At 43.1% G+C, this 24291-nt stretch overlaps 1 protein-coding gene across 3 annotated transcripts in view; it reads left to right on the top strand.

Annotated features, from left to right (window-relative positions):
* Positions 1-5777: 5777 nt before the first annotated feature.
* Positions 5778-24291, top strand: part of GLIS1 (GLIS family zinc finger 1) — a 194458-nt gene continuing 175944 nt past the window's right edge. For all 3 annotated transcript variants that reach the window (XM_051625623.1, XM_051625622.1, XM_051625624.1), the window contains exon 1: positions 5778-6153. In XM_051625623.1, coding sequence (XP_051481583.1) covers positions 5802-6153 — 352 coding nt within the window. In that variant the 5' untranslated portion in view covers positions 5778-5801. The remainder of the gene's footprint in view (positions 6154-24291) is intronic.

Below are 24291 nucleotides of genomic sequence, written 5' to 3'. Positions count from 1 at the left end.
AGGTCCTCTAGAATGATCTGCCAATTATCTGGGGAGGGAGTGGGGGATCTGTAGTGTTACAGTGGCTTTTGGAGATGCTGGTTGTTTCCTGCAGTCTCTGTGAGACAAAGGTAAATTCAAGACCACTGTATGATTTTCCCAAAGTATGCAAGCTATTGAAGAGAGACTTGTTTTTAAAAGATCAGCCACAGTGATCTGAGGAATTTATTTTTTCTAACTACAAGAGTTATAAACAAAACTTTAAGTTATGAGGCAATAGTTGAGTACATCACTAGATAACATGGTCAGTTTGACCCTGGTCTCTTAATTCAGGAGGTCATTCTCAAACCACTGTAAAGAAGGGCTTTGTGCTGCCTTAAAGGAGTAAGAGCAATCTCTAAGTAACGGGCATTTTTACAGAGACAATCCCTTTGGCTCAGTTTTTGTTTGGTTGTTTCTTTTTTACTATCTGTGGTGCAGTAAATTAAAACAAAAACAAGTCTGGACTTGGCATGCCTTTGTAAATAAACTGCTGTGTGTGAATCGACAGCTCCTTTGCAAGCAGGTTATTTATAACAAAGTTTATTTCTCCCACCAGAGAGCTTGTTTTGCCCTATATTAACAGAATGCTTATACTGACACCTCCCACCTGTCTATATGGCAGCAGTTACACAGAGGCCTCACAATTTCAATTGTGTCTTTTTGAAATTTAATTTTGTTGCCTGCTGGAGTAGAAGCAGGGATTTATTTCAGTATGTGAACTAGAGATTAAAACTTCAACTCTGCTTGTTTGCTCTGCAGAGCTCACCTTACCTGTATCTGTTCTGCTTCATTCCTCTCCTCCCACAGAAGAGCTGCTTGGGGATCTGGACTTTTCAGCTTCTACAAGTTTCTCAAAGATCTGGTTTGTGACCAACCATAATGCTGACACCAGTTACAATGCCTGCTCCTGACAAAGGTAAGGACCCTCTTTGAAGACTGGATTTGGTGAGTTGGGGTCCCCTTCATGTATTGTCCTTCCCCCCTCTCCTGTTTCCCTCACCTTTTACAAATGATCTGTCATTGTCCTCGTGTACATTTGGCTCCCAGGCAGGATCATCTCAAGCCAGGACAGCTTGTGTCCCTGCTCATGCAGCTGTGACCACAAGGGCTCATGTTGTCCAGAGCAAAGAGGCTGTGTGTCTGCAAAAGCACCTGTAGACCCTGAGAAAACCACTGGTGTGGCAAGGACTTGATCTTGGCTGGTATCAACAGGGAAAAACTGAAGTATCAGACTATTTTAAACTTTTCCTCCTCATTCCTCTGTGTAAGTCTGGAATTAGGCCTGGAGTTATGTGGCCTTGCATGTGCTCAGGGTGCAGGTATGTTAACTGTGCTGTGGTGGTGCAGGACTGCCTAGTTCCTGTGGCTAACATGATCCAGGAGCTGGTTTTGGTGTCACAGCCCTGTCCTACCACCACCGATGCCCAGAACCACGAGGGTAAGGAACTTGTTGGTGTTTCAGCTCCCTCTGGCTACAAGGACACTAGTTGGCACAACTAGTACCATTGCACCAGCAGTTATCTATGCCCTGGATTTTTCTTAGTTGCTGTAAGGTGCAATTTCACCCCAGCCTGAGCTGGCCTTAGACTGCTGTTTCCTCTTTCTCTGGCCACCAACTAGGGGTGAATAGGCAGATGGGCAAGTCGCTGGTTACTTAGCACCTGTGTCCTACCCACTTGACCTAGAGACATGATATTCAGGCAAGCAGTTGCCATCTTCACCTTTAATATCTGACTTGAAATGAAGCAACCCCCAGGGTCTAGGTTCAGGGACTGAAGATGGCCTGTCTGCCTCAGCTGGGAGGTATCCTTTGGTGATGGCAACTTTATTATGAGAAGAGGCAATCGGACTAGCTGCAGGTCATGGTATGATCCGTGACCACAGCCCTTGGCAACCAGGAATGTTGAAGAAGGCAGCTAATATGGAAAAGTCTCACCCCCCTGCTACCAAAGGGGGAGGATTGCTGTCAGGGGGAGAGAGGCCAAATACTGATTTACACAAGGCACAAGGAGAGGAGACACCCATCTAGCTCATGGATGTAGTGACAACATTGGGTGAATCAGTATTTGCTGTACAGCTTGTGCATACAGCGAAGTCGTGGTGACCCAGGGCATAAAACAGTCTTAGCAGCCACGATTGCACTCGCTTGGCCTTTGTTTCAGAACCAAAACATATGAAGCATCTTCTGATTCAGCAGGAAGGCTTCTCCCAGCACTTGTTCCTCCTGTGTCTGTGGACTTGCTGGAGGAGTCAAATCATTGCTTTGGAACAGATTTAGGTGTCAAGTCTCTTATCAGGCATAGCTAGGTCTGGAGGATGTCTATCCACTGCCTGCTTCTCTTGCTCAGGCCCAGGGATGGGCATCTCCAGCTGGATACCCCCAGCAAAGACAGGGCAGCTGCCAAATGTCTCGCTTGAAACTGAGCAGACAGTGGTGTGAGAGAAGGCTTGTGTCCGTGGGACCTTATTTCCTCTTGAAGCAATGTGGATACCTGCAGTTCGAGCTGTGCAGTCTACATCTCTGCGAGATGACCTGCCATGGAGAAAGGTACCTTGAAGGCTTCAGTCCGATGCGCTCTTGAAGCTGGAGCTGTGATGTGCTTCAATCCGAAGCCTTCCTGGTCACCTGTGTCAAAAAGGCTTTTTTTTTCCCCCCCCTGCCCAGAGGGGGCCCAGAGCAGCAGGAGGCTCTGAGCGGCCCCAGCCCTGGGCTATTGCTGAGCGAGTGGCGGCACCTGCCGGCATTTTTAAGAATATTCTGAATAATGGTGATGGCGAGAAAAAGGAATGGAATTGATCAGTGCTTGGGAGCAGGACATGAGTGGCCTGAAGCAGGGAATTCGGGATGATGTGGGTTAATGCGGTCAGAGAAGCCGAGGTGCTGAAGTCTGTCATATTACCTGCTTGCTGTGGGAAGATTCCTAATCATGAAAGAAAATCCCTCTAGGAATTGATACAGTATATCCCAAACTACCTGTTTTGTAGGGAAAACCCTTTATTTTAGATACTCAGACTGTGTATTAATATAAATATAATAATTTGCACAAGCTGAGGCCATGGTCAGGAACCACCTAAACACTAGTGTTTTCCTGCACTGGAAGCAGTGGAATTGCCCTGGTTACATTGTGCTCTGGAATAACATTTCCATCAGTACATTTTACTGCCTCTTCACGTCACCGGGGTGTAGGCTGTTACCACAGTGTATTTGTGTCTTAAATAATTACTGTTCCTGGTAGCACTGCCAGGTGCCTTTAGCATTTCCAAATAAAAGGGAAAGAGTGGCTCAGTCCTGAGGGGTCCCACAGCTAGATGGAACCAGGTCATGGATGTAGGTTAGCAGAGCACTGAGAGTTGTTGTATGGCTGCAGAGAACAGCCCTGTAAAGGGAGAAAGTAAACTGAAAACTTTTACTTTTTATAAAATTTGTACTGTTTTCATTAACAACCAAGATAACACCACTGAAATTCAGCATTTATGCCAGCTAGTTGATACTTTGTTTTGTTTCTCATAGATGTTAAGAAGGGAATTTCTCCCTCTTTGTAGCATCTGGCTCCCACTAACATGTTCTGAGGACATTTACCAGTTTTCTATCACATTTAACAGAGAACTGTTAACTCCTGACAATTTCAGGTGTGGCCTTTCAGAAGAAAAACACCTTATTACTGCCCATGTTGAGGGGAAAGGCTGGCAATCTCCTTCTTTTGTAGACCTCAGGGCAGGAAGGGGGAGAGGCACTGCAAACAAGACTTTATTAGCACTGCTGCTCCCAGAACTACTTGTTCTATCTCAAGATCTTGTGTCTTCTATGGAGAGTCACTTGCCTCCCACCAAATCCACAACATTCCTAGCATTTGCCAAGAAAAAGTAATGCCCTCCTGTCTTGACCATTCCTTTACTCCTCACAGTAGCAGATGTTATTGAGGGGACGGATAAAACTGTGAGGCGCTCCATGCAGCATCTATGCTGTGAGAAGATGAAGATCTCTGTCATCTAGCTGTGGGACACTTCTCAGGAGGGGTGTAGCAAGATGCCAGTTCAGTAGCTCTCCCTCCTCCTTGTGCTAAATCTCCCAGGCATCTCCTTTAGGTTTGATGTGAACAGGCATGATTTCCAACCAGATGTCTGTCTGATTCACACCCGTGTAAATCAGGGATGTCTCTGAGTTGCTTCTGCCTTTGAGCTGTGGTGGTGTGTTACAGACCTGCTGTGCTGCACCTGTGCTGACAGCAGCATGCAGGGCAGCGGGGTGCAGGCACCCCTGAGCCACGAAGGAGTGGGGCTGGTAAACCTCACTGGTACAAAGCTGCACATCATAGCTAAGCCTGTGTTTGCTTGGAACAAGGCCCAAGCTAATAAACCCAACTAGATTGCTTCCAGATCCGAGCTGGCCCAGGAGGAGCCAGGGTAAATGTCGCTGCTCTGTGCTGCTTGCTCTGAGCTAGCTTAATTGCCTCCAGTGGAGTGGGCCAGCATCAAGCACCTGTAGGACAGGCAGAAGCACTGAATGCACCTGAAACTGCATCACCAAGGAGATGCCTTGGCCAGGTCGCACCCTCTTCTGATCCATCTGCTTTCCGGGCCCAGGCCGTTGGCACGGCTGTTGCTCTCTCCTGCTGCTCCGCTGTGACACGCTGCAGTTGCTGTGGCTTTTGCACAGAAGTTGTTTATAGGGTGCTGCTGGGTGGTTTGCGGGTGTCCCCTGGTTCCTGCCGGCCGTGTGCCGGGCGTAGGGGACGCCTGAGCGGGGTGCCTGGGGACAGGCACAGGGGAAGGGTCCGGCGCTTCGGCTGCTGTGAGGGAAAAACACGGACTGCTCCGGAGGAAAGCGGGGACGTGCAGGGAACTCTCCCGAGGCCCGGGAGGTGCTGACCGCCTCTCCCGACGCCCGTGACAACCGCGGGGCCCTTCGACTCCCTCCCCTTCTCCGACGGGGCGAGGCCGCGAGGCACGACCGGGCGCGCGGGCGGACCCCGCGCCGCTGTCAAAGCCCCGAGGGGCGGCCCCGGCGGCGCAGCCCTCCCCCTGCCCGCCCCGACTGGTCCGAGCGGAGGGCTGGCCCCGCCGCCGCGCCAGGGTAATGGCCCGGGCCGCCTTCACTCAGGCAGCCGGCCCTGCGGCGGGGGAGCGGGGCTGAGCCCATGAGCCCGTCGTGGCGGCAGGACGGGGCGCGGCGGGAGCCGGCGGGCAGCGCGTCCCCCCGGGCGGGCCCTCCCAGGTAGGAGCGCGGCTGTCACCGGGGCGCTGCCCGGGCGGGCTCTCCTGCTCGCACCTCTCGGCCCGTCGCCGGGTCCGGCGGCCCGGGGGGCAGCGCTGAGCTCGGTGTGAACGCCCGGCGTGGGCAAACACGCCCCGCGGCGCTGCGTGCGCTGCCGCCGCGTCCGCCGTTGCCTGGGCGGCCGCAGTTGGGATGGCTCAGCTGAAACGCACCGGCCTCGGCACAGCCCCGGCTGTGCGCCGGGCTCCCCTCCCCTCCCGGCCGGTCTCTCCTTCCCCGGAGCGGCTACCGTAAAGCCCGGCGGGGTTGCCTAGGAAGGGGGAAAGCCGACGAGCGGCGCCGGCCACCCCGTCCCTCACGGGCGAGCTGCTGCCGCCGCGGCCTCAGCCCCCCTGTCCCTGCCCGCGGCGGCCGGTGCGCGTGAGGGAGCGCGCGGGGCTGGGGGCGGGTAACGGCCGTTGGCGGGGCTGAGGCGGCGGGGCTGAGGCGGCGGCCGGCGCTGACAGCCCGTGTGCCGCTCGGTGCAGGGGAGCGGCGAGGGCCCCGGCAGCAGCAGGACGCGGAGATGCACTGTGAGCTCGCAGGGGGCCAGAAAGCCAACGCTGGTCCGGCCCGCTTCGAGGTGACTGATAAATGCCAGGCAGCGCATCTGAAGGAACTGTCGTGGGTGACTCGTCCCGGCGCTGGTAAAGCTCTCTTGAATCCTCAGATGTCCTTTAGAGTCACTGTCAGCAACGGCAGTGACCACACGGAGCCTCAGCAGAGCCCCCCTGAGATGTCAGCGCCTTTGCTAGATTTCATCCCCAAAAGAGCCAGCATCTTCGAGAGGATCCCGATTCTGCCGAGGGCGCAGGAGCTGCGATGTGCTAGAGGCTCGAAAGATTATTTCCAGCAGCAGAAACATCAAAGTATGAAGGGTGAGTTTTAAAATTGCATGAGCTGAACACTACCACCACAAAAAAAATGTATTTGCCAACCAAGCAAAAACGTATCAAGGTTTGTTGTGTCTTCTACTACTTGCCGTTTTGGTTTTCAGAATGTTTTCTAACTTCTTTGTTTAAACTGCAAGCTTGAAAACTTTTTTTCTTTTTCTTCTGTGCACCTTGGAGGCACAGGATCAATCAGACTGTGTTTTTGCTGATGGAAAGCAGAGTGTTTCTCAGTATTGCCTAAGAAATCCTAAGACCAGCATCTTTACCTCTCCTGAGCAACTGCTGCTCAGTTTGGTTGCTTCTCAGAGGTGGTTGTTTTGAGGACGGTTCTGAGCACTGGGTTAGTCTGTCCTGCACCTGAGCATGAGGTGTTTGTTTGTGAGTATGCCTGACTGATAATAAATGCCTAGTTCTTACTCAGCAGTTTCACCACGGTTGCTTGGATTAATAGTTTGTATTTCAAGGAGGTGTTACAAATGCTGGATTCAAGCCGTGAATCCTCGGGATTCCTGGTGCATGAAAGGCATGGTGTAAGGTCACATTCTGCTAGTTAACAAATGCCTAATTTTCATCTATCCATTGTTGAAGAAGTGGCATTGAAGTTCGGTTAGGAATTGCCCACTGAAGTGTGTTAGTTACCCGTTTGAGGCAGAACTTGTTAATTGAGCTGGAATTTGTTAACCAAACTTTAGCTTTGAAATAAACCCTCTAAGGTATCACTGGATGGATTAAAAGGGAATTCAAGCATTCCTTTATGCTCCAGAGCCACTTGCAGAGACATATGTGCACCTAAGGTTATTAAAGCAACGCTTTCTGTAGTGTTAAGAAGGTAATTTTCTTTTTCTCAGTCTTTTCTTGTTCCCTAATTTAGAGATTTACATGCTGTTATCTTATTGGTGTGAAGTTCCCACTAGGATTTTTTCAGTGCATCCCTTTCTGTCCATTCGTTTGAAAAACAGAAGTAGGCTGCATGCCCTTGGACTAGTAACATTTTGTTTTGTGAGCTTGTTACCTAGGGTGATGGCACCTTTCATTGCCGTGAAGTTATGTTAATGAACACCTCAGTCTGTGCGAGGTCTGTCCTGCAAACTGTAGGGTGTGTTTGTTCATCACCAGTGAATACAGAGTGGAGCAGCAGGTTATAAATTACCTTTTTTATTTTTCTGTTTGTTAATGCTGCAATTCTCCTCCCCTGATTTAAAAAAAAAAAAAAAAGAAAAGAAAAAAAAAAAAGGTTGTTAATGTTTGGCAAGAATGAAGTGAAGGTCTGTTACACAGAACTAGGTTTGGAGGGGGAGACAGGGGATTCACAAAGTATGAAGGAACAGCTACAACCTCTAGTACTGCTGTTCTGCTGTGGGTGCTGCCTGTAGAAGGGACTCTTAAGATGTTCAATTCCCTTGTGGTCCCATGAGGGAGGTTGGTGCCACTTGACTAGGGTTCATACCAGCTTAAAACCCTACCCATATGTTCCCCTGCCCAAGCAGACTGTTGAAACTTTCCTTTTTTTTTTTTTTTTTTCCTTTTCACTTTGTGTTACTTACTCCTCTTTTCATGCTTATTTCTATTGTGGGTGCTGCAGAGGGCAGGAGTGAAGGGAGAGTAAGAAGAAAAGTGTAATTTCCATTCCCTTGAGACCTATAGAAGATGTAGGTTTGCACTGGGAGAGGAATCCTAATTCATCTCTCCTGACTAATCAATTTTCCCTTCTCATTACTGAGGAAAAAAGTGTTCTTTAAGTTATGTTGCTGTTTTTTGTGTAATGTATTTTCTGTTCAGGGTGTTACCTTGTGGTTACTTCAGCATGTGGATGACTTGAGTCATGAGAGTAAGTAGGAGGCATCCATGGGCAGGATAGGGTTCATTAACAGAGCATGGTGTTTTGATGGGTAATGTTGGATTTTTCTGAAGACGACAGCACTGGTGGTTTTCAGGTGGGTTTTTTTCTGGTTTTGTTTTTGCTTTCTGGTTTTGTTGTTTGTTTGTTTGTTTGTTTTTGGTGTGAGGATACATTCAGGAGAAGTTAGGGAAAGTAAAATTTTGGGCTAGAGTCTGATTTCAAATGTGTGGACTGTGCTGCTCCTTCTGACCTGTACAGTGAAGGAAGCGCCTTAATGTCCACTTGGATGTTTTGGAGTTCTCCCACTGAATACCACAAACTGCTTCTGAGTCAGCTCCACAGAAGTAACAGAAGTCACTTAATTGCTCACTGTGATCTAACTGTAAAATCAGAGCTCTGACTATCTGAAATGAGCTATGCTGGGGATGGGAGAGACGCTGATCTTTCAAGGAGTGTTGTAAACCATCTCCCAACAACCCTGGTTCTCTCAGGAAGATAAAAGGGCTAAGAATAGCTCTATGTGGATGTGGTATGACAAGATATAGCTAAGAAGTGGGAATGAGGGAAATATTCAGATTTACACAGTAAAATATTTTGGGAAGGAAACTGATGACAGCTTGATTTCAGATCATCATGCCGTGCGTCTCCTGCTCTCTGGCCCTAGAGCACCGTGTACTCAGTAATTCCCTCCGCAATCTGGGTTAGATTACAGAATGTGCCTCCTGGTTTTGGTTTATCCACAGTTGAAAGCTGCAAGTAGGGAGGGTAAAAGACTCTCTTTAACAAGAGCAAACCAAATTTTTATAGTTGCCTGTAAAAATATATTTTTTTCTAAACATGCCTTTACTTTAAAAATGTTTTTTTTTCAGAAAAAAGTGAATCAAAATGATACACTACCCTACTAATAAAAAGGGCAGCTTTGAAGTAATCACAATGGGGGGAAAGCAAGCATCCTGCTGTTGTAATGTCTCTGTAGTGTTAACTCTGCTGCTTCACAGTATTTAAGTTATGATCCTGCAAAATGCTTCCATGCCTGAACAGCCTTTTTACATGAACAGCCAAACTTGAGGGGTTGTGTTGAGGATTACTTCTGGGAGTCAGATCATTTGGGTCTAAACTTTGCAGGATGGAGCTGTTGTTTACCAGAAGAGTCAGTGTTTTGGAATTGTGCTTCATGCTTTGTTTTGTTCTGTTTGTAAGCTGTTCAAAATAAACACCCATTTTTCACCCAGCTTGCCCTCCTGGTATGATTGGCTGTGATACACACCATGCTTTTCTTGATCATTGATTTCCCTTGTGTCACAAAGCAGAATATTTGCACCTAGACAGTGCTTCTTAGAGGCATTTGTAGTCTGCTCTGCATAGAATAACTGTACCATAAGGTATGAGGACCATTTCACAATATTTTCCTGGGATTCTTTGATTTTGCTACTGTTTTGTTGAGTTTCATGCTGCAGTATTACCATTTTGGAAGTAACACAAGGCAAAATAATTATTGTCAACAGCAAAGAAACTTTTGGGAAAGCAAGCTTTAGTGGCGACAAAGGAGTAATCAAGAAAGATGTTTAATATCTCAGTTTTTTAATGACCTTCATTATGGTTGTTACTAGGAAACACTTCTTTTCATTCTTTTCCAGTTTCGTTCGGTGTACCTAATTCATGACTCAGTAGAAATGACGAGATTTATCCTGTTAGTTGTGCCACTGGGAAATCATCCAAATGGCCCAGACCTTTGCAGTAACCACTTCAGATATTAACTTACAGTGGGCAAAACAATAAGCTGTTCGAATTGCAGTAGTTGGATGTTTCCTTGTTGGAGTATTTGTTATTCAGACAAGGAAGAAGTGGGCTGATTTTCTTTCTCTCTTTTTTTCTTTATTTTTTTTTAGCTGTAGCTGCTTCTGGCAAACATACAATCAGTGTATTGAAATGTATTAATTTTCTTCTGCTGTTGAGATGGAGGGTTAAATCTTGCCATTGTAACCCCCTGTGACTATTCCCTTGGTTAGCAGGACAGTCATTGTGTAAGTAACAGCTTATACTGTTGGGATCTTAAGCAAAAGCATATGTTTTGGTTATATGACTTATTAGGTGTATCGACTGGTCTTGGGCCTGATTCTGCAATTTTCTTTCATAAACCTTGTCTGAGTTCACCTGAATTATCCCACTGGAGCAAATGGGGCTGCCTAGAACTGATAAATATTATATGGACTGATAAGGAGACAAGGAATGGGCTCAGTGCTATAGTGATCTCTAAGCCCTCAGTTTTATATGGAGCTATAGTAATACATTTTTCTTCTTTTCACTGTCGTTCTCTTGCTTCTTGCTGCATTTGAACTCTACTACAAAGAGAATTTAAAGGTTTGTTTGAACAGAATTTGCAGTTACAGAACTGCTTTTTATTTAATGGTTCAGGTTGTTGTTTTCTTAATTTTTGTTTGTTTATTTTTTTGTTAAGGAGAAGAAACTGCAGATTGGAGAATGTGTGAATAAAGGAATTTGGGATATATTGTGACTGTCCCCTCCTCCCTTAAACTGGCTAAAATGCTTACTTGTCTTGAATAGGAAAATAACTTGCAGTTACTTGCTACTGAAGGAAGTTCTTCTAATGATTTTTGTTGCAAAATCAGAGTCACTGGATAGAAAATGACCTTTTCATGGATTAATTTAAAAGAGGTTTAATTGTAGCTAATGACTAAATTGTTACTTAGGGATCAGTAGTAAAGAATATTTAGTAAGTACAAACCAGAAGATCTAGTGACCAGCCTCTCATATGAAGGCATTCAGTACTTGTAAAGGCAAAAAACACCATTCTGCTTCAGGGAAAAAATACAGCTATTGGAAAAAAAAGAAGAGAATAAATATTGTATCTGTCTTAATATTATGTAGAATTATATGGAATAACAACTCATGTCAGATTACAGGAAATAAGTCTGCTCTGTGGAAGAGATTTTGTAACTTCTTGCATTTTACTTGAAGAAGTAGAAGTAAAAACAATAAATTACTTGCTCTGGCTTTAAAATGTTACATTAACACATGGAATGAAAATGGGGATTATTATATGCTCTGCTAAGTGGGGTGAGAAGAAAAATATCTTTCTTTTTTTATTTTATGGTAAAAAAAAAGTTTAAAATCTATATCTTACAAGTACTTAAGTATGTGTATTACTGTGTTCCTGTCAGTAGTCTCATCAAATGCAAATACTTTGGACTTAGAATATTCTAAATTATGTATTCAACTGTATCTAAATGAGTATATTAGAGTTCAGCCCTATTTACACATAAGCTGCTAAAGTGTATGCTGAGGACTTTTAATAGATGTGAGATTATATTCTGGAAGTACTTCAAGATTCTGTTTACTAAAACTACTAAATGTAATGTGAGTGTCTTCTGGAAGACTATTGCAACAAAGTTGGTTGGGATTTTTTTTTTTTTTACTTCTGCTGAGCAAAGATGCTCAGTATGTTGAATAGGAGGAACAAAATTTTATTCTGAATTACTAGTATTTGAAGGAGTCTTGCCACTAACTCCAGCTGGCTCAGTGTTTCAATCCTAGTATTACAGAAGTTCTCCTGGGTACGGGAAAAAGCTTGTAGAACAAATAACAAGCTTGTATTAAATTCATCTGTAAGCTAGGAAGTGGAATAACGTGTGGACTATTAAAAGAAATTGGTAGTACTGTGAATATGGTTTCCTTCTTCAGTACCGTGATTACCATTTGTGTAGAAATGTGAACCTCTGCTGTTTAGTGATGTTAGAACTGTTGAAGATGTCAATGGCAGGGTAATTGGAGAGGGAATATAGATGTAAACCACTCCATTTTGTATTCCAGGTTTCTATCATTGTAAGTCAACAAGCTTGAACAAGGCGTGCAATCTAGTAATCATTTCACAGTGCATGAAACTGCTTTTAATAGACTGTTGGGTTTGTTTGCTTTTTTTCTCGGCCACCAAATGTTGTTTCCCAGCACACTGATGTAACTCAAAGAATACAGGGTTCCAAAGCAAGGGCAGTTCTCACTAACTGTGGTACAGTGTAATCTTGCCCTACAAATGTGCAAACAATAGCAAAAGTATGTGTTTCTGAATGTGGCACAGCTGTTATCTTCTCCTGAGAGCAGGGAGCGTTACAATGACATAGACAGAACGACCAGTTAAAACCGCTCATGCCGTTTTATTGCGTTTAAATGGGGCATGTAAAAAAAACAAGGGCCTGTTCTTCCATTCAGATAAGTATCAGTTCAGACTACTGCAGTACTACCTTTCTGCATGGGCTTTGAAGAATAGAGGCAAGGCATTCCCTTTTTTCCTTCCCCTCCTATTACATTTCTGGCACCCAGAATGTGAAATCTCAGTTGAAACCTGGAACTTCCTGTTCTCAGAATCTGTGCTTCACCAGTAACCTGGAACAAGGCGGTGTTGTGTGGTTTGCTGGGGTTTTTTGGTTGTGGTTTTTGTTTTGTTTTGTTTTAAATTACAGTCATTAGTTTGGATAGATTAAATGATTGCCAATTATGAAGATTATTTGTTAAAAGGAGATTACTTGAAAAACAGATGCAACATTGCCAGAGCTGCAATAGGAAACAGATCAAAATTCTGTGGTTTAGGTTATTTTAAGGTGTTAAGCATTTAGGAATTACAAGGTTGAACTCAGTCAAATCATCACAATGTGCTTGAGTTCTGTCAATTTAATTTTTTTTCTTTAGTAATTGTGTTATAATTATATCTGATTTTTCTGTCATTGTGTCTGAATGTATTGTTTTGCATAGTGGTTGCTAAGGTGCACTGTAATTGAATCTACCTGATGAAATTTATTCTAAGGGTTAAATGAATGCAAAACATCTTAAACTACTTTTAATTCTGGCATTTATGTGTGTGATAAGAAGAGGGCTTTGTGAGAGCTATGAAGTTGTAAGTTGTTTTAGAATGAGGGGAAAGCAAATATATTCTTACGTGTCTTTTTGCATATTTAGCCAGAGGGGAAAATGACACTAAGGCGACATCATCAAATACTGTAAAACTAACTTTTTAATAAAGATCTCCATTGTTGTTCTAAGTGCTTAAGGGGTTGGTAGTTTGGTTTATTTTGGAACTGGCTGAACTATACGGAGTGTGTCTCCAGGGGCCTGGTATTTTAATACCTACTAGAAGGTTGTATAACAGTAGATGATGTATTTTGCCTGCCTTGCAATGCTGTAAATAAATTACACGTGATGGCTTGGGAGAGCGTAACTGAAGTGTAAATAAAAAGCTAATATAAGAGGAAAAAAAACCAGTGATATCTTGTAACTGGTTAGGGTTTTTTTAATTAATTTATCTATGATCGAGATACATAAGAGCAATAATATGTATAAAGATGTTAACATGAAGTGCTTCCCAAGAAGTAGAGTCGAGGATTATGTTAAAAAAAGTGCTGTGATTCACTGCTTTTTCACAATTTGCAGTGGCTAAGTCACTTAAATATTGAAGTCAACAATTCCCTAGGCAAAGAAATACAATATAATTTTAAGTGTATTGTAAAAATTGAAATTTGATAGCTTATACTCTATAATCCTATCTAAATCTTGGTTGTATTAAAAAGGAAAATAGATACATGTGTCAGTTTCAGAGCATAACTATTCTTTGAGTTTAAAGAATGATAAATGTGCTTCAAAAAAGCAACACAACAGTTTATTAATATGAATGTTTTGCTAAATACTGCATGCTTAATGCAACCCCCATTCCTTTATAATAAGTTTAAATATTAATTCTTTGGAATGCTAGATGCCTAAAGCTAGATAGAAATGCTGTGTAGTTTCAGATATCTAGGAGTGGGCTTGTGAAACAGGATATTTAACTGGGAGAGATGAGTAGCACATTTCAGACTTATTAGGGCAGAACAACAATGCTAGAGGATGACTTTAAAAAAAAAAAAGCTATAAAATTGTTTTCTGTGCATGAAGATTAAGTACCTTAGAGTTATTTATTTGAAATACAAGAGTAGATTTCCTATGTTGTTATATTCTAGATTGCATTTTTTATTGTTATTTTAAGTTCCTTTTAGCCGCCTGCCCCTCTGTAAAGCAGCTGGCTTTGATTTAACCTCAATCCTTCACTGAGAGCAAATGATCAGTCACGATGACTTAGTGTTGTGCTCTTTGATGGAACATCTCTATAGTGGCAGTCGCTTGAGAAGACCAAATAGGACCGGAAGGGTGCTCGAGGAAAGCAGCAGTTTGCATTCAGAAGGGCTCATTTCACTCTAAAACAGTTCTTGTTTGTTTTTCCTTATGTAAGTCCTGCCTACTTCCCAGCCCCCATCTCTGCTGGACTGAGAAGAGAGAGTTAAAGTGAGAACAGATAAATGAGAAAATTTCTGATTTTATTTCCCAGTATTTTCTGGGAAAATCCCAGAAAGGATTTAACATGACTTTTCATAAGTCTTGCTTTGCACTGCTGCTCCTGCTGAAATTGCAGGGAGTTGTAGCACTGATTTCAGGAGGTGGCCAGTACTGAATGTTTCTGGAAATCCCATCCACGCTCTTTTGAGGCAGAAGAGAAGATCCAAGTATTAAACTCGAGTCTCCCAGAGAGAAAGTATGCAAACAGAAGCAGCCCTGTAACTTGCATGCGAAGGTCAGTCAGCACCGCATATTCACCTTTGATTTTTCTTCCTGTTCAAGACCCTGCATGGGTCTAAAGCCAATGTGATCTACCATTGCACATGAAACAGGCAAGAATGGTGAAGGATTGTGCCAGCAGCTGACATGGCCAGGTATATAAATGTTTCAGATGAACAGAGTTAGGGTGCTTGAGCTCTAGTCTAGTCTGTATCATTTTGGGGCAAGCCTGTATACTGTTTGTGATTTCTGCTGCAAGAGTGTAATACAATATGGTGTAGAGAAAGACAGACCAGTTTTGGAGGCAGAAACAGTGAAGTTGTTGTGGCACACCATCAGGGCCAGCTTAATTTTCTGTTCTGAGGGAGACTAAGTTTGTTAGTTCAGGTGCAGTTTTTGGGTGATGTGGCTGCATTCTCTTTGAGATCTGATCTGGTGTTGTTGCAGGATTCTGCACCGCAACACATGGCTGTATCAGCCTGGGGTTACACTTTCGTGATCATGGCTGCACCCCTTTTACACAATGTGTGTGTGGACCAGATTTCTCTCTTTGCTATGAGAAGTACGTGGGGCTTGCCCTTGATACGTTTCCTCGACTGTGAGTGGTGAAAAGTGCAAAATACGGATTTGTTCTATTTGGGAGAGTAAGGTTCTTAATGGAACATTTTAGTCAGGCTTCTTACTGTTTGGCATCTAGTTTAAGCTGCCAGTTGCAAAATTGTTGCTGAGGAACAAATTCTCCTATTTATTTTAGTGCTTGACATGCTGAGGTGAGGGAGAGGAGGCTATGTTAAGAGAGCTGTGTTGGAAATAGCCAATAACAGTAACCTGTTGGGAGGAAAATCTTATCCCCTGGTTTGCTGGAGGAAGCAACTGCAGGATTGCCCTTGTCTTTGAGTGGATGGAAAAGCCTCTTACCACTGTTGCTCTTGAGGCAGAAATCACCCAATGGGCTGTTTGACACTTGAGGTGAAGGTAGCTACAACAAGGTTCCTGAGATCCTCATCATTCTGGCAGAACAAATTTTACACACAGATGAGACTGTCTCCCAAGGCATTAAATAAGTCCTTTCTGGATATTGGATTCTTGTGATGTTTAGTTTCCTTGAATTCATCAGAACTGTTTTATGTTCAACTGAAACTGAGCTGGTCTGATTCCATTATCCCTCGCTCTGGTGCAAAGCTGAAGCTGATGCCATTTTAAAACCAAGAATGGATAAAAAGGAGGCAGACTTGAGCCCCAGAGGACTAATACATAGAAGTTTATCCTTTAAGTATGGACTCAGTTCACTTGGAAAAAGAAAAAGATTTAAGATTTAATGTGAACAGTTTTGCTTTTTTTTTTTTCTCTCCTCCCCCCAAAAAAAAAAAAAAATGGCTTATATTCTTTTTCTTTGAGGTCTTGAGCTGTTAGATAAGGTTTGCTGACTGGTTATATTTCTGTGGGGATAAGATACAGACTATGTATGTGAATGGTTCTCTTTTCAAAACAAAGATCCCCATGTATTTCAGCATCTCTCTGATTTAAATGGGCATGCAGGAAATTTAAGGGGATGTTTACTGCTAGAGCCCACTTGCCCTTTCCCTGCCCTTGAGTCTCAAAAACTTACTCTTCCTACTCTCTTAGGCTTTTGGCTTCTGGCTTTTACTTTGTGCAACTTTGCTGTTGGCTGATTTTTAAATATGTAAAGGTTTGTAACTTATTTGAATTGTGGTTTATATACACAGAAGTATGGCAAGTGGTGTAGATAGCTTTTGGTTTGTTTAATATGCAAATACTCAAAATCTGTCAGGGTGATTTAGCTAGCTTTTATTTGAAACATTATTCATCTCCTTTCTCTTACTGCATCCTGTTAGAAGCTTTTAGGCAGAGTTCAGTGTCAGGAATACTTGGACTACTTTGTTGAAATTTGCTTTTATGCTGGTTTGCTAATAAGCTTACCACTTCCACAAATGCTTTTTACAAGTATGTATATTTTGCAAGATCTGTCATAGAGAGCCAATATAAAGGGAACCAAAATCTAGAAAGTGAGAGCAAACCATTGGACTGACTAATCAATATTGTTTCAAGCCCAAATGTATGTTGGCATTGGCTACAAGCACAGTTTATTTGACAAGTCTGAGTGAAAACACTGGTGTTTTGCAGAGGCTTGCTGCTTCAGTGGTACCCAGGTTAAGTTTCTCAAAGTGGAACTAACCTGCTCCAGGAACTTTTCTTGCTAAGGGTTAGTGTTAATGCCAACAATAGAGATTTTACTAGCTGCTGGAAAAGTTGCTGGGAGACTTGAAAATTAAGAACAGTAAACATTAGAAGTGATAAAGATGTTTTACATGTGGGGTGGATGTTTTGGCAGCAAGCAGTCACTGAAGTGACAGAGAGGCAGTTTCAGAGCCTAGATAATGTGAGACTTGAGAGGAAACTTGGGGAAAAATAGCCTCATAACCAAGTAGCATTTAGGTAAAAATGACTTATGATACTAACTACTACTAGAGAAAATGATCTGGAAGATCAGATACAGCTTCTATTGTGAAGGCTCCTGACTATTGCATTTGCTAGTTTGATGAGCAACCCAGATTTAGAGTATAATCTAGATACAAGAAGGACCTTCTAAGCATGGAATCCACTGATTTTTAAGATTGGAGTTATGATTTGTGTTTGTGGTGCCCACACATCCTTCAGAAGCACCCATCTTGTTCTGCTGATATGGAAGAAAATCTCCCTTCACATCCTTGCTGAAGATGAGTGTAGCTGTACATTTTCGTTTGTGAAATGCACCTGATATTCAGCACCTTCTGTCTCTTCTACTTTGGTTTTTTCTTCCACAGGGGTTACGTGGGCTTGACACTAGGAAAGATATTAATTAACTAGAAGTATACTTATCTTTTGACGTGTGGTGCCCAAGCAAGCTGTGATTTGTTTGTCACTGGAGGTTTTAAAGACAGGCTGGATGGAAATCCTGGTGCGGGATCTTTCCCGTGACATTGTTCATTCCCACATTCAGCTGCTTAGGCCCTATAGTTTCAAGAGGTCCCTCGAACTATATTACTCTAAGCTTCTATCTTCTCTGACTTTCTGAACAAAGTTCAAATCCCTCCTTGTCTAATGTTGGTGTTTCTAGCCACCTACTTATTTGTCAAGAAAACGCCAAGAAGGCTTACAATAAAAAGCAGACTGAGTTAAGGGCTCTAAGAGCAGCAGTTGGGAGAGCCAGTGGTGGGACAACTGGGCATGGAAAATGATTGATTTTTATGTGCAAAGCAGTTGTGAAATGTTCTGTGGCATTCTGGGGACATGCCACTGCTAACAAACGATTGCCTGTTGGGGATAGAAAATGCCAACCATTGTTCTGAAGAAGGAAATAGCCTTATTGATAGTGAATAAGGCTCACATTGAATTATTATTATTCATTTGCAATGTGTCTTGTTTTCCAAATATGTAGTCCTCCAGCACTATCAGCCCTTAGTTGTTGGTCATATTTACATCCTTATGGTCCAAGTGGAGTTTAGACTGTTTAGAACTAGGGATGTGCTGTGGCAGAAGTCTATGTTAACAGAGCAGATGAAGGAATGTTCTGCTTCTTAGAAGTGCTCATCAGGCTTGTTCTTGTTTTATAACAAGCCTGAGAGTGAGGCTGGCAGAGGTAAATGCCTTGGTAGATTAGACTTAATCTTCTGGGATACATTTTGGATTGTCACATACAACATTGATGGCAGAAAAATAGTGGTATAGAAAACAAACACATTGCCTTTTGAATAGAGAAAAAAACTGATTCATCTATAGAAATTGAGACACACATAGAACAACTATATTTTGTATACTGGTAGTATTTTGTATCTAATTCTGAGAGTTTGAGTTTTGTTCCCAGTGTTATCTCATACTTTCTACTGAGATCCTGACAGAAAATAGGAAACCACTGCCAGTAAAGTTTGTCTGTCACTTCAGATTAAGGGAATAATGAATAAAATTTAGGAGAAGATTGGCACGCAACATGGATTTTTTAAGCAATGATCAGGAACTGGACAATGAATATTTTCATACAGTCAAACACATGAGACTGTACCTTGGCATGGAGGATATAAACTCTTTCTATAGATGGGAGGCTGTATGTCCTGGAAAGCAGTGATGCTGAAAAGGATTGGGGTGTCATATTCAATTGGTATGAGATGATAAATTTCTAATGGGATACGAGGTGATATATTACTTAAAAATATAGGGAAGTGATGTTATCTTTCTGTTAAGCATCACACTAATTGCAGGAAGATAGATTAATGCTTACACTTTCTTAAATGGCTTTAAAAAATCAAAGGGTTTGGAGAACTGGAAGATCCTAACCCATATGTGGTACTGATGGAATAATGGAAGATTAGAGGCAATCTGGCCTGTTCTGGAGAGGTACCAGAGGAAAAAATACGTGATACTTCAGGATTCTTTTGGGTACAGATAAATGCAGAATAGCATTTCATGGCTGGAAACCAAGAAAGATCAAAGAAGAAGGAAGACCCGTGGTTTTGACTGCAAAGATAATTAACCCTGGCACTGCTTAGAAAAGGATATGATAAATCCTCTGGTACTTGTAGTTGCTGAGCCAGGTCTGGATGTTCCTACAGAAAAAGCTACTAATTTCAACCATGGGCAATTGCATTTAATGTTAGAATCACTAGATTAGCCAAGTAGACCATCCCAACAGCTTCCATTTGCATTCTGTAAAAGATCTCCTGCTGCCAGAGCTGGTGCTGCTTTTCATGTGCTCTCTGCATTGCAGCCCTTGGCCTAGCGTCCGTATTGAGGACAAATTTAGGGCCTCATTTTGGGTTTTGTGACAAAGAGTAGGGGGCAGGAGGAGCATCACCACACCACAGTCACATAGTTTTGCTAGTAATTATGGTAAGGCAATCACCAGCAACTAATGTTTCCCACAAACCCACCCTTTCTTTCCTCTTGTTATGTCTCCCTCTTCAGCAAACAGCACCACTCCTCTGTGACTAGACTAGTCTCTATTCAAAGATGTTGTGATGGAACCTACTGTCTCCTAGGACCTGGGCTGAGACCAACTAAAACTGAGTTCTGGGTTTAAAACTGGACACGTGGCGAAAGGATAACAGCTGTGATCTTCCTTCTCTTACCAAGCACTGATGATTTTTCAACATTGTCTTCCCTTTCTTTGCTTTCTGAAAACAAAGGCTCTTAGCCTCCTTCCTAGCGCAGCAATAGTGACATACTAACACAGTTATTACAGCAAACATTGTGGCCTTCTCTGGTCATGATGTTTTCTTTCTGTGGGGAGACTGAAATACTAACTCACAAATAATGTCTTTAGAAGTCATATTAGTCACACATTTTTAAGACATTCCAAAAATCATACCAACCTCCTTCTGAGCTTGTCTGTTGCTACCAATGATTCAAAGTTTTGAAAACTCTCCGTTAGTTTTGATTTACATTTTGGTCATGGGCACTTGTTATTTCTGGCAAATGCCAGCTCAGTTTCATTAAAGAAAAATCTGTTTTACAGCCACGCGGCTCAGATCTGCTGCGCTTCTAATAATTGATGGCTGGTTTCCTTATTTCCTGCATTGTAGAAAAATAAGGACCTTGTTAGACCCAAATAAGCCTGCATAAAGTCACAGTGTGAAACATCAGGTTGGGGGTGAGCAGAGCAGCTGTGGGCAGGTTTTACAACTTTGGGCCACAGCTGATGGAGGCAGCCAAGGGAAACTGAGAGATATCAATGTGACTAAAATTCAGTTGAGTTCTTTGGCTCCCTGGCCTGAGATTTATATTTGTGACACCTTCCCCCTCTGTCAGTCCCTGGGCCAGACACAAGTCTGTGTCTGTATATGTACTTAGGGCTCCATGCACCCTGTGGTGTGGCTGTTGTGCCCGCTGCTTGCCGTGCCACCACGGGACATGTCTACTTCCAGTGTTGGCTGTCTTGCTCCAACAGCCCACAACAGTGCAAGTGTGTGCTTTGGAAGAAAGCAGCTGCCATGTGGTGGGTATGAAAAATCAAAAGCAAACACTTTCAGAATTTCTGCAAGTGGGCAAATTAATTTCAGTCTGAACTGTCATCACAAGGGCATTTTTTTCCCTTCCCCTTTCCTTTGGGTGGTATCTTTGATTTATATTTTTGAACAGGGCAACTGCCCTTTGGTGACCACTAAGAGCATTTGCAGTGCAAATTCTTTATAGATGATCAATTAGGATCCTATCAACTTCTTGGTTTATGTTATTGTGGACAGGTTTCTTGGGTTTTTTGTTGTTGTTTTTGTTTTAAGCCAGTGAAATTCAGGGATGCCTTTGCTAATTGCAAACAATCTGTATGTTTTAATGAGCAGCTAATGTCTATCAAATATTCTTCCACAATGTGGTAGCTGTCAGATGCCTCCTATCACATTGCACTCCATAAGCATAGTAGTAGAGACAGAGTCCCACCTTAAAGATTCATAGAGTTAAATGACTCCTAGGAAGCCAAGCAGTGACACCTGAACAATGTTATAAAAGGTGCTGGGTTTTTTTTCGTGTACTTATCAGGTACAGTCTGTTTCCTTTGAGAAGTGGATGGTTGTTTTCAGGCAAGACAAATGTGTGATGAGTCTCCTAGACATTCCTTTCCAGGACTTGCTCCTCAAAGGAGGTGCTGAAGAGTTTGGAAGAACTGTAGAACCACTGAAAAATCAAGTAGACACTTAACTCCCATTGATGTCGATGGAAATTCAGAGCCTACCAGATCCTCTCTGATCTGGTACTTAGTCTTCTGGCATTGAATCATAGAATAGAATCATAGAACTATTCAGGTAGGAAAAGACCTTTGGGGTCACTGAGTCCAACCATCATCCCTACTCTACAAAGTTCTCCCCTAAACCATCTCCACCAACACCACATCCAAGCGACCCTTGAACACATCCAGGAATGGTGACTCCACCACCTCTCTGGGCAGCCTGTTCCAGTGTCTGACCACTCTTTCTGTGAAAAAAAAATTCCTAATGTCCAGTCTAAACCTACCCTGAATGTTACATAGTTCATGGTTTCTGTGGGTCTCCTTTTATGGCATCTTCTGTGAGTGGTGCAATAGTATTATTTTTGAATTCTTCTCATTGTGAGTTCCAGCACATGATGCAGACAATTGACTAGAAAGTTATGCTGTATGATCATGTACTGTTGCACCAAGGAGTTAGTTGAGGCCTTGCAGACAAGCAGTGGGGTGGGAGAGCGACTCAGAAAATACACTGCTCTTGTATTAGTTTAATGTTACTGAGGGAGGATGGGACTGACCTTCAGGCACTGAGACTTTGTTGAGGGGGGAACTAAAGGGACATACTAATTTGTTTGGATGAAAATCTGGGGAAAAGTGGGAGATTTTTGTTGGCATTTCCTCCACTCAGTGCTGATTTTATCATGCTGGTTTAGTAGCAGAGCTCCTTTGGCTTCTTGCCAGGTGATACCATTGGAGTCCGTCTAAGATATGCAAGATAAAAGATCTCAGGGAATTACAAGTATTATGACTTTCCTATCAACTGTTCTGATGCATAGAGCCTTCTGACCCAGAAAACTAGCTTACTTTAAAAAAAAATGTTATTGAAAGAAAATGAAACACAAGAGCTGGAAAGTGGAGCCTGATGTTTATAAGGGCCCTGAGAGCAACTGTAATTAGTACGGGTTTTTGGAAGAGACTTGTTCCTCTGCCAACAAAGATCCCTGGTGGTCAGTCCCATTAGATGTTGTCTGGGAGTGAGCACTTGGGAACTGTGTAGTACCCAGGTGGTTCTGTGTCTGGCACTGAGAACATGAAGTTTCCTTTCTCTTGACATATAAAATAAAATACTTTGTGTACTCCCAGATTATCCTGTGAGACACTCAAGAGGTCTGAGCCATTTGGGCTGGTTCTCTAAACTCTGATTTATGAAGGACTGCATCAGGGTGCTGTGATGAGTGTGTGTGAGCACCCTACTGAGTGCTGTCTTAATCTTGTGGTACTGTGAAACTCAAAATTTTGATAGAGGCCCACAGGTTTAGTAGTGCTGCCGACTGAGTGATGCAAGAGTGAGGAAGTTCCTGTGGTGACAGGAATACCCCTTGTAAGTCTCTTCATTGCAAAGACTCACAACAGTGATACTGTAATCTTGATGATTTTCAGGAAAGTTAAGTAGTGATGCTCACCAGTACTGCAGGAATTTTGTAGCGCTGGAATGCTTTTATGGCTTTTCTTGAGGCACCAGCCACATAGGCATCACTGCCTGAATGTGAGATTTGCCTGTACCTGCTGTCTTCTTCCTCCTTTGGTTTCAACACATGGCCTCTTCCCATCCCCACAACAGCCATTACAGCTTTGGCTGACCTGCACTGTGATTGACCTGCCTGGTAGCAGTAAGGTGTGACTTGGAACCCAGAGGAATTCAGTAAGTAGATCCCAGGCATAACCTCAGATCTGCGGTGCTGTGAAGGCAGCAGATGCTGAGGTCTTCTTGTTGCCTCTCACAGGTAAGCACAGTGAGGTGTCATAAGGCACAATGACATTCTTTAGGCAGTTTTAGTGTTGGAACAAGTCCCAAGGGGGTGGATTTTCCTACAGGATGATGGACTACAGAATATTATTTTAAAAGTCACAACTCAGAGATTTGGGTGAGTTTTAGAACCTGGTAACTAAGCAAGGAGTGCTGTATTTCACCAGTTTCTGACTGCTAGTATTATCCTCTAATTCCAAATCCAGAAGTAGAGGAACCAGTGAGTTACTCAGATTGTAGACATGCATCTCTTGTTTTTCAAAGGTGAACATTTGAGAAAGGAGTGAAATCTAGAAAACTCAATGTGGGGACTCGCATAAAACTATGCAATGTTAACTTCAGCTGTTCCCACTGGAGCAAATGCTCTAACTGCAGAGTTGGGCAGGGTAGGGCAATGTGTTGACTTGTTTCCCTCTGAGAGAGGTGGATAATGAGCAGATAAGGGCACCCAGATCATCTGTGTCTGTGCACATCCTAGGGTTGGTCAACTGGTGGATAAAGGATTGGGAGGAGTTGAAATGGGATTGAACATGGAAGAGAGGAAACACTGGGAAAAGGCAGGAAGAGCACAAAAATTAGAAATTAATGGGGATCCACTACCTTGGACTTCAGTATATGTCCATCTGCACAAGGAGGTCAAACTGGACCTGCAGGAAGTGTGTAATCGAAGTAGTCATTAAGGCAAAAAACCCCTGTTATTTATTTTCTTTTTAGAGCTTTGAAGTTGAACTATTGAGTTTTGAGCTTCTTGTTCCCCAGATTTCACAATGTATGAGAGGAGACATTTTACTTCCTTTCTCAAGGACTCTACAGCTGGTGTCAGTCCAATTTCCCTGTTTTTAGATGGGAATCAGAACTGTTCATCACTTTCCAGATCCTAGAGAAGTATGTGGGATCTCAGGAAAAGAATATTGCTTCCAGCAGAGCTAAATTGAGTGAGCCACCTGGCAAGCTGGCCAGCTCTAGGACACAACAGGTAGCATGCTGCACAGAAGGGCATTGGGGAATGGACAGGGAACCCAGTGAATACTCTGGACCTTCTTGTTCATGTTGCTGTAGAGCAGCAGGCTGGGCAGGGAGAGTGTCTGATCCAAAGCTCACTTGGGTTGGTAGCAGCAAGGGGCTGGGAAGGACCACATGCACAATCAGATTCAGTTTGTTGCTATTTCAGGCAATCAATGCTCAGTG

Source organism: Apus apus, chromosome 7, assembly GCF_020740795.1.
Source record: "Apus apus isolate bApuApu2 chromosome 7, bApuApu2.pri.cur, whole genome shotgun sequence".
NCBI lineage: Eukaryota > Metazoa > Chordata > Aves > Apodiformes > Apodidae > Apus > Apus apus.
This window is presented reverse-complemented; position numbering and strand designations above follow the sequence as displayed.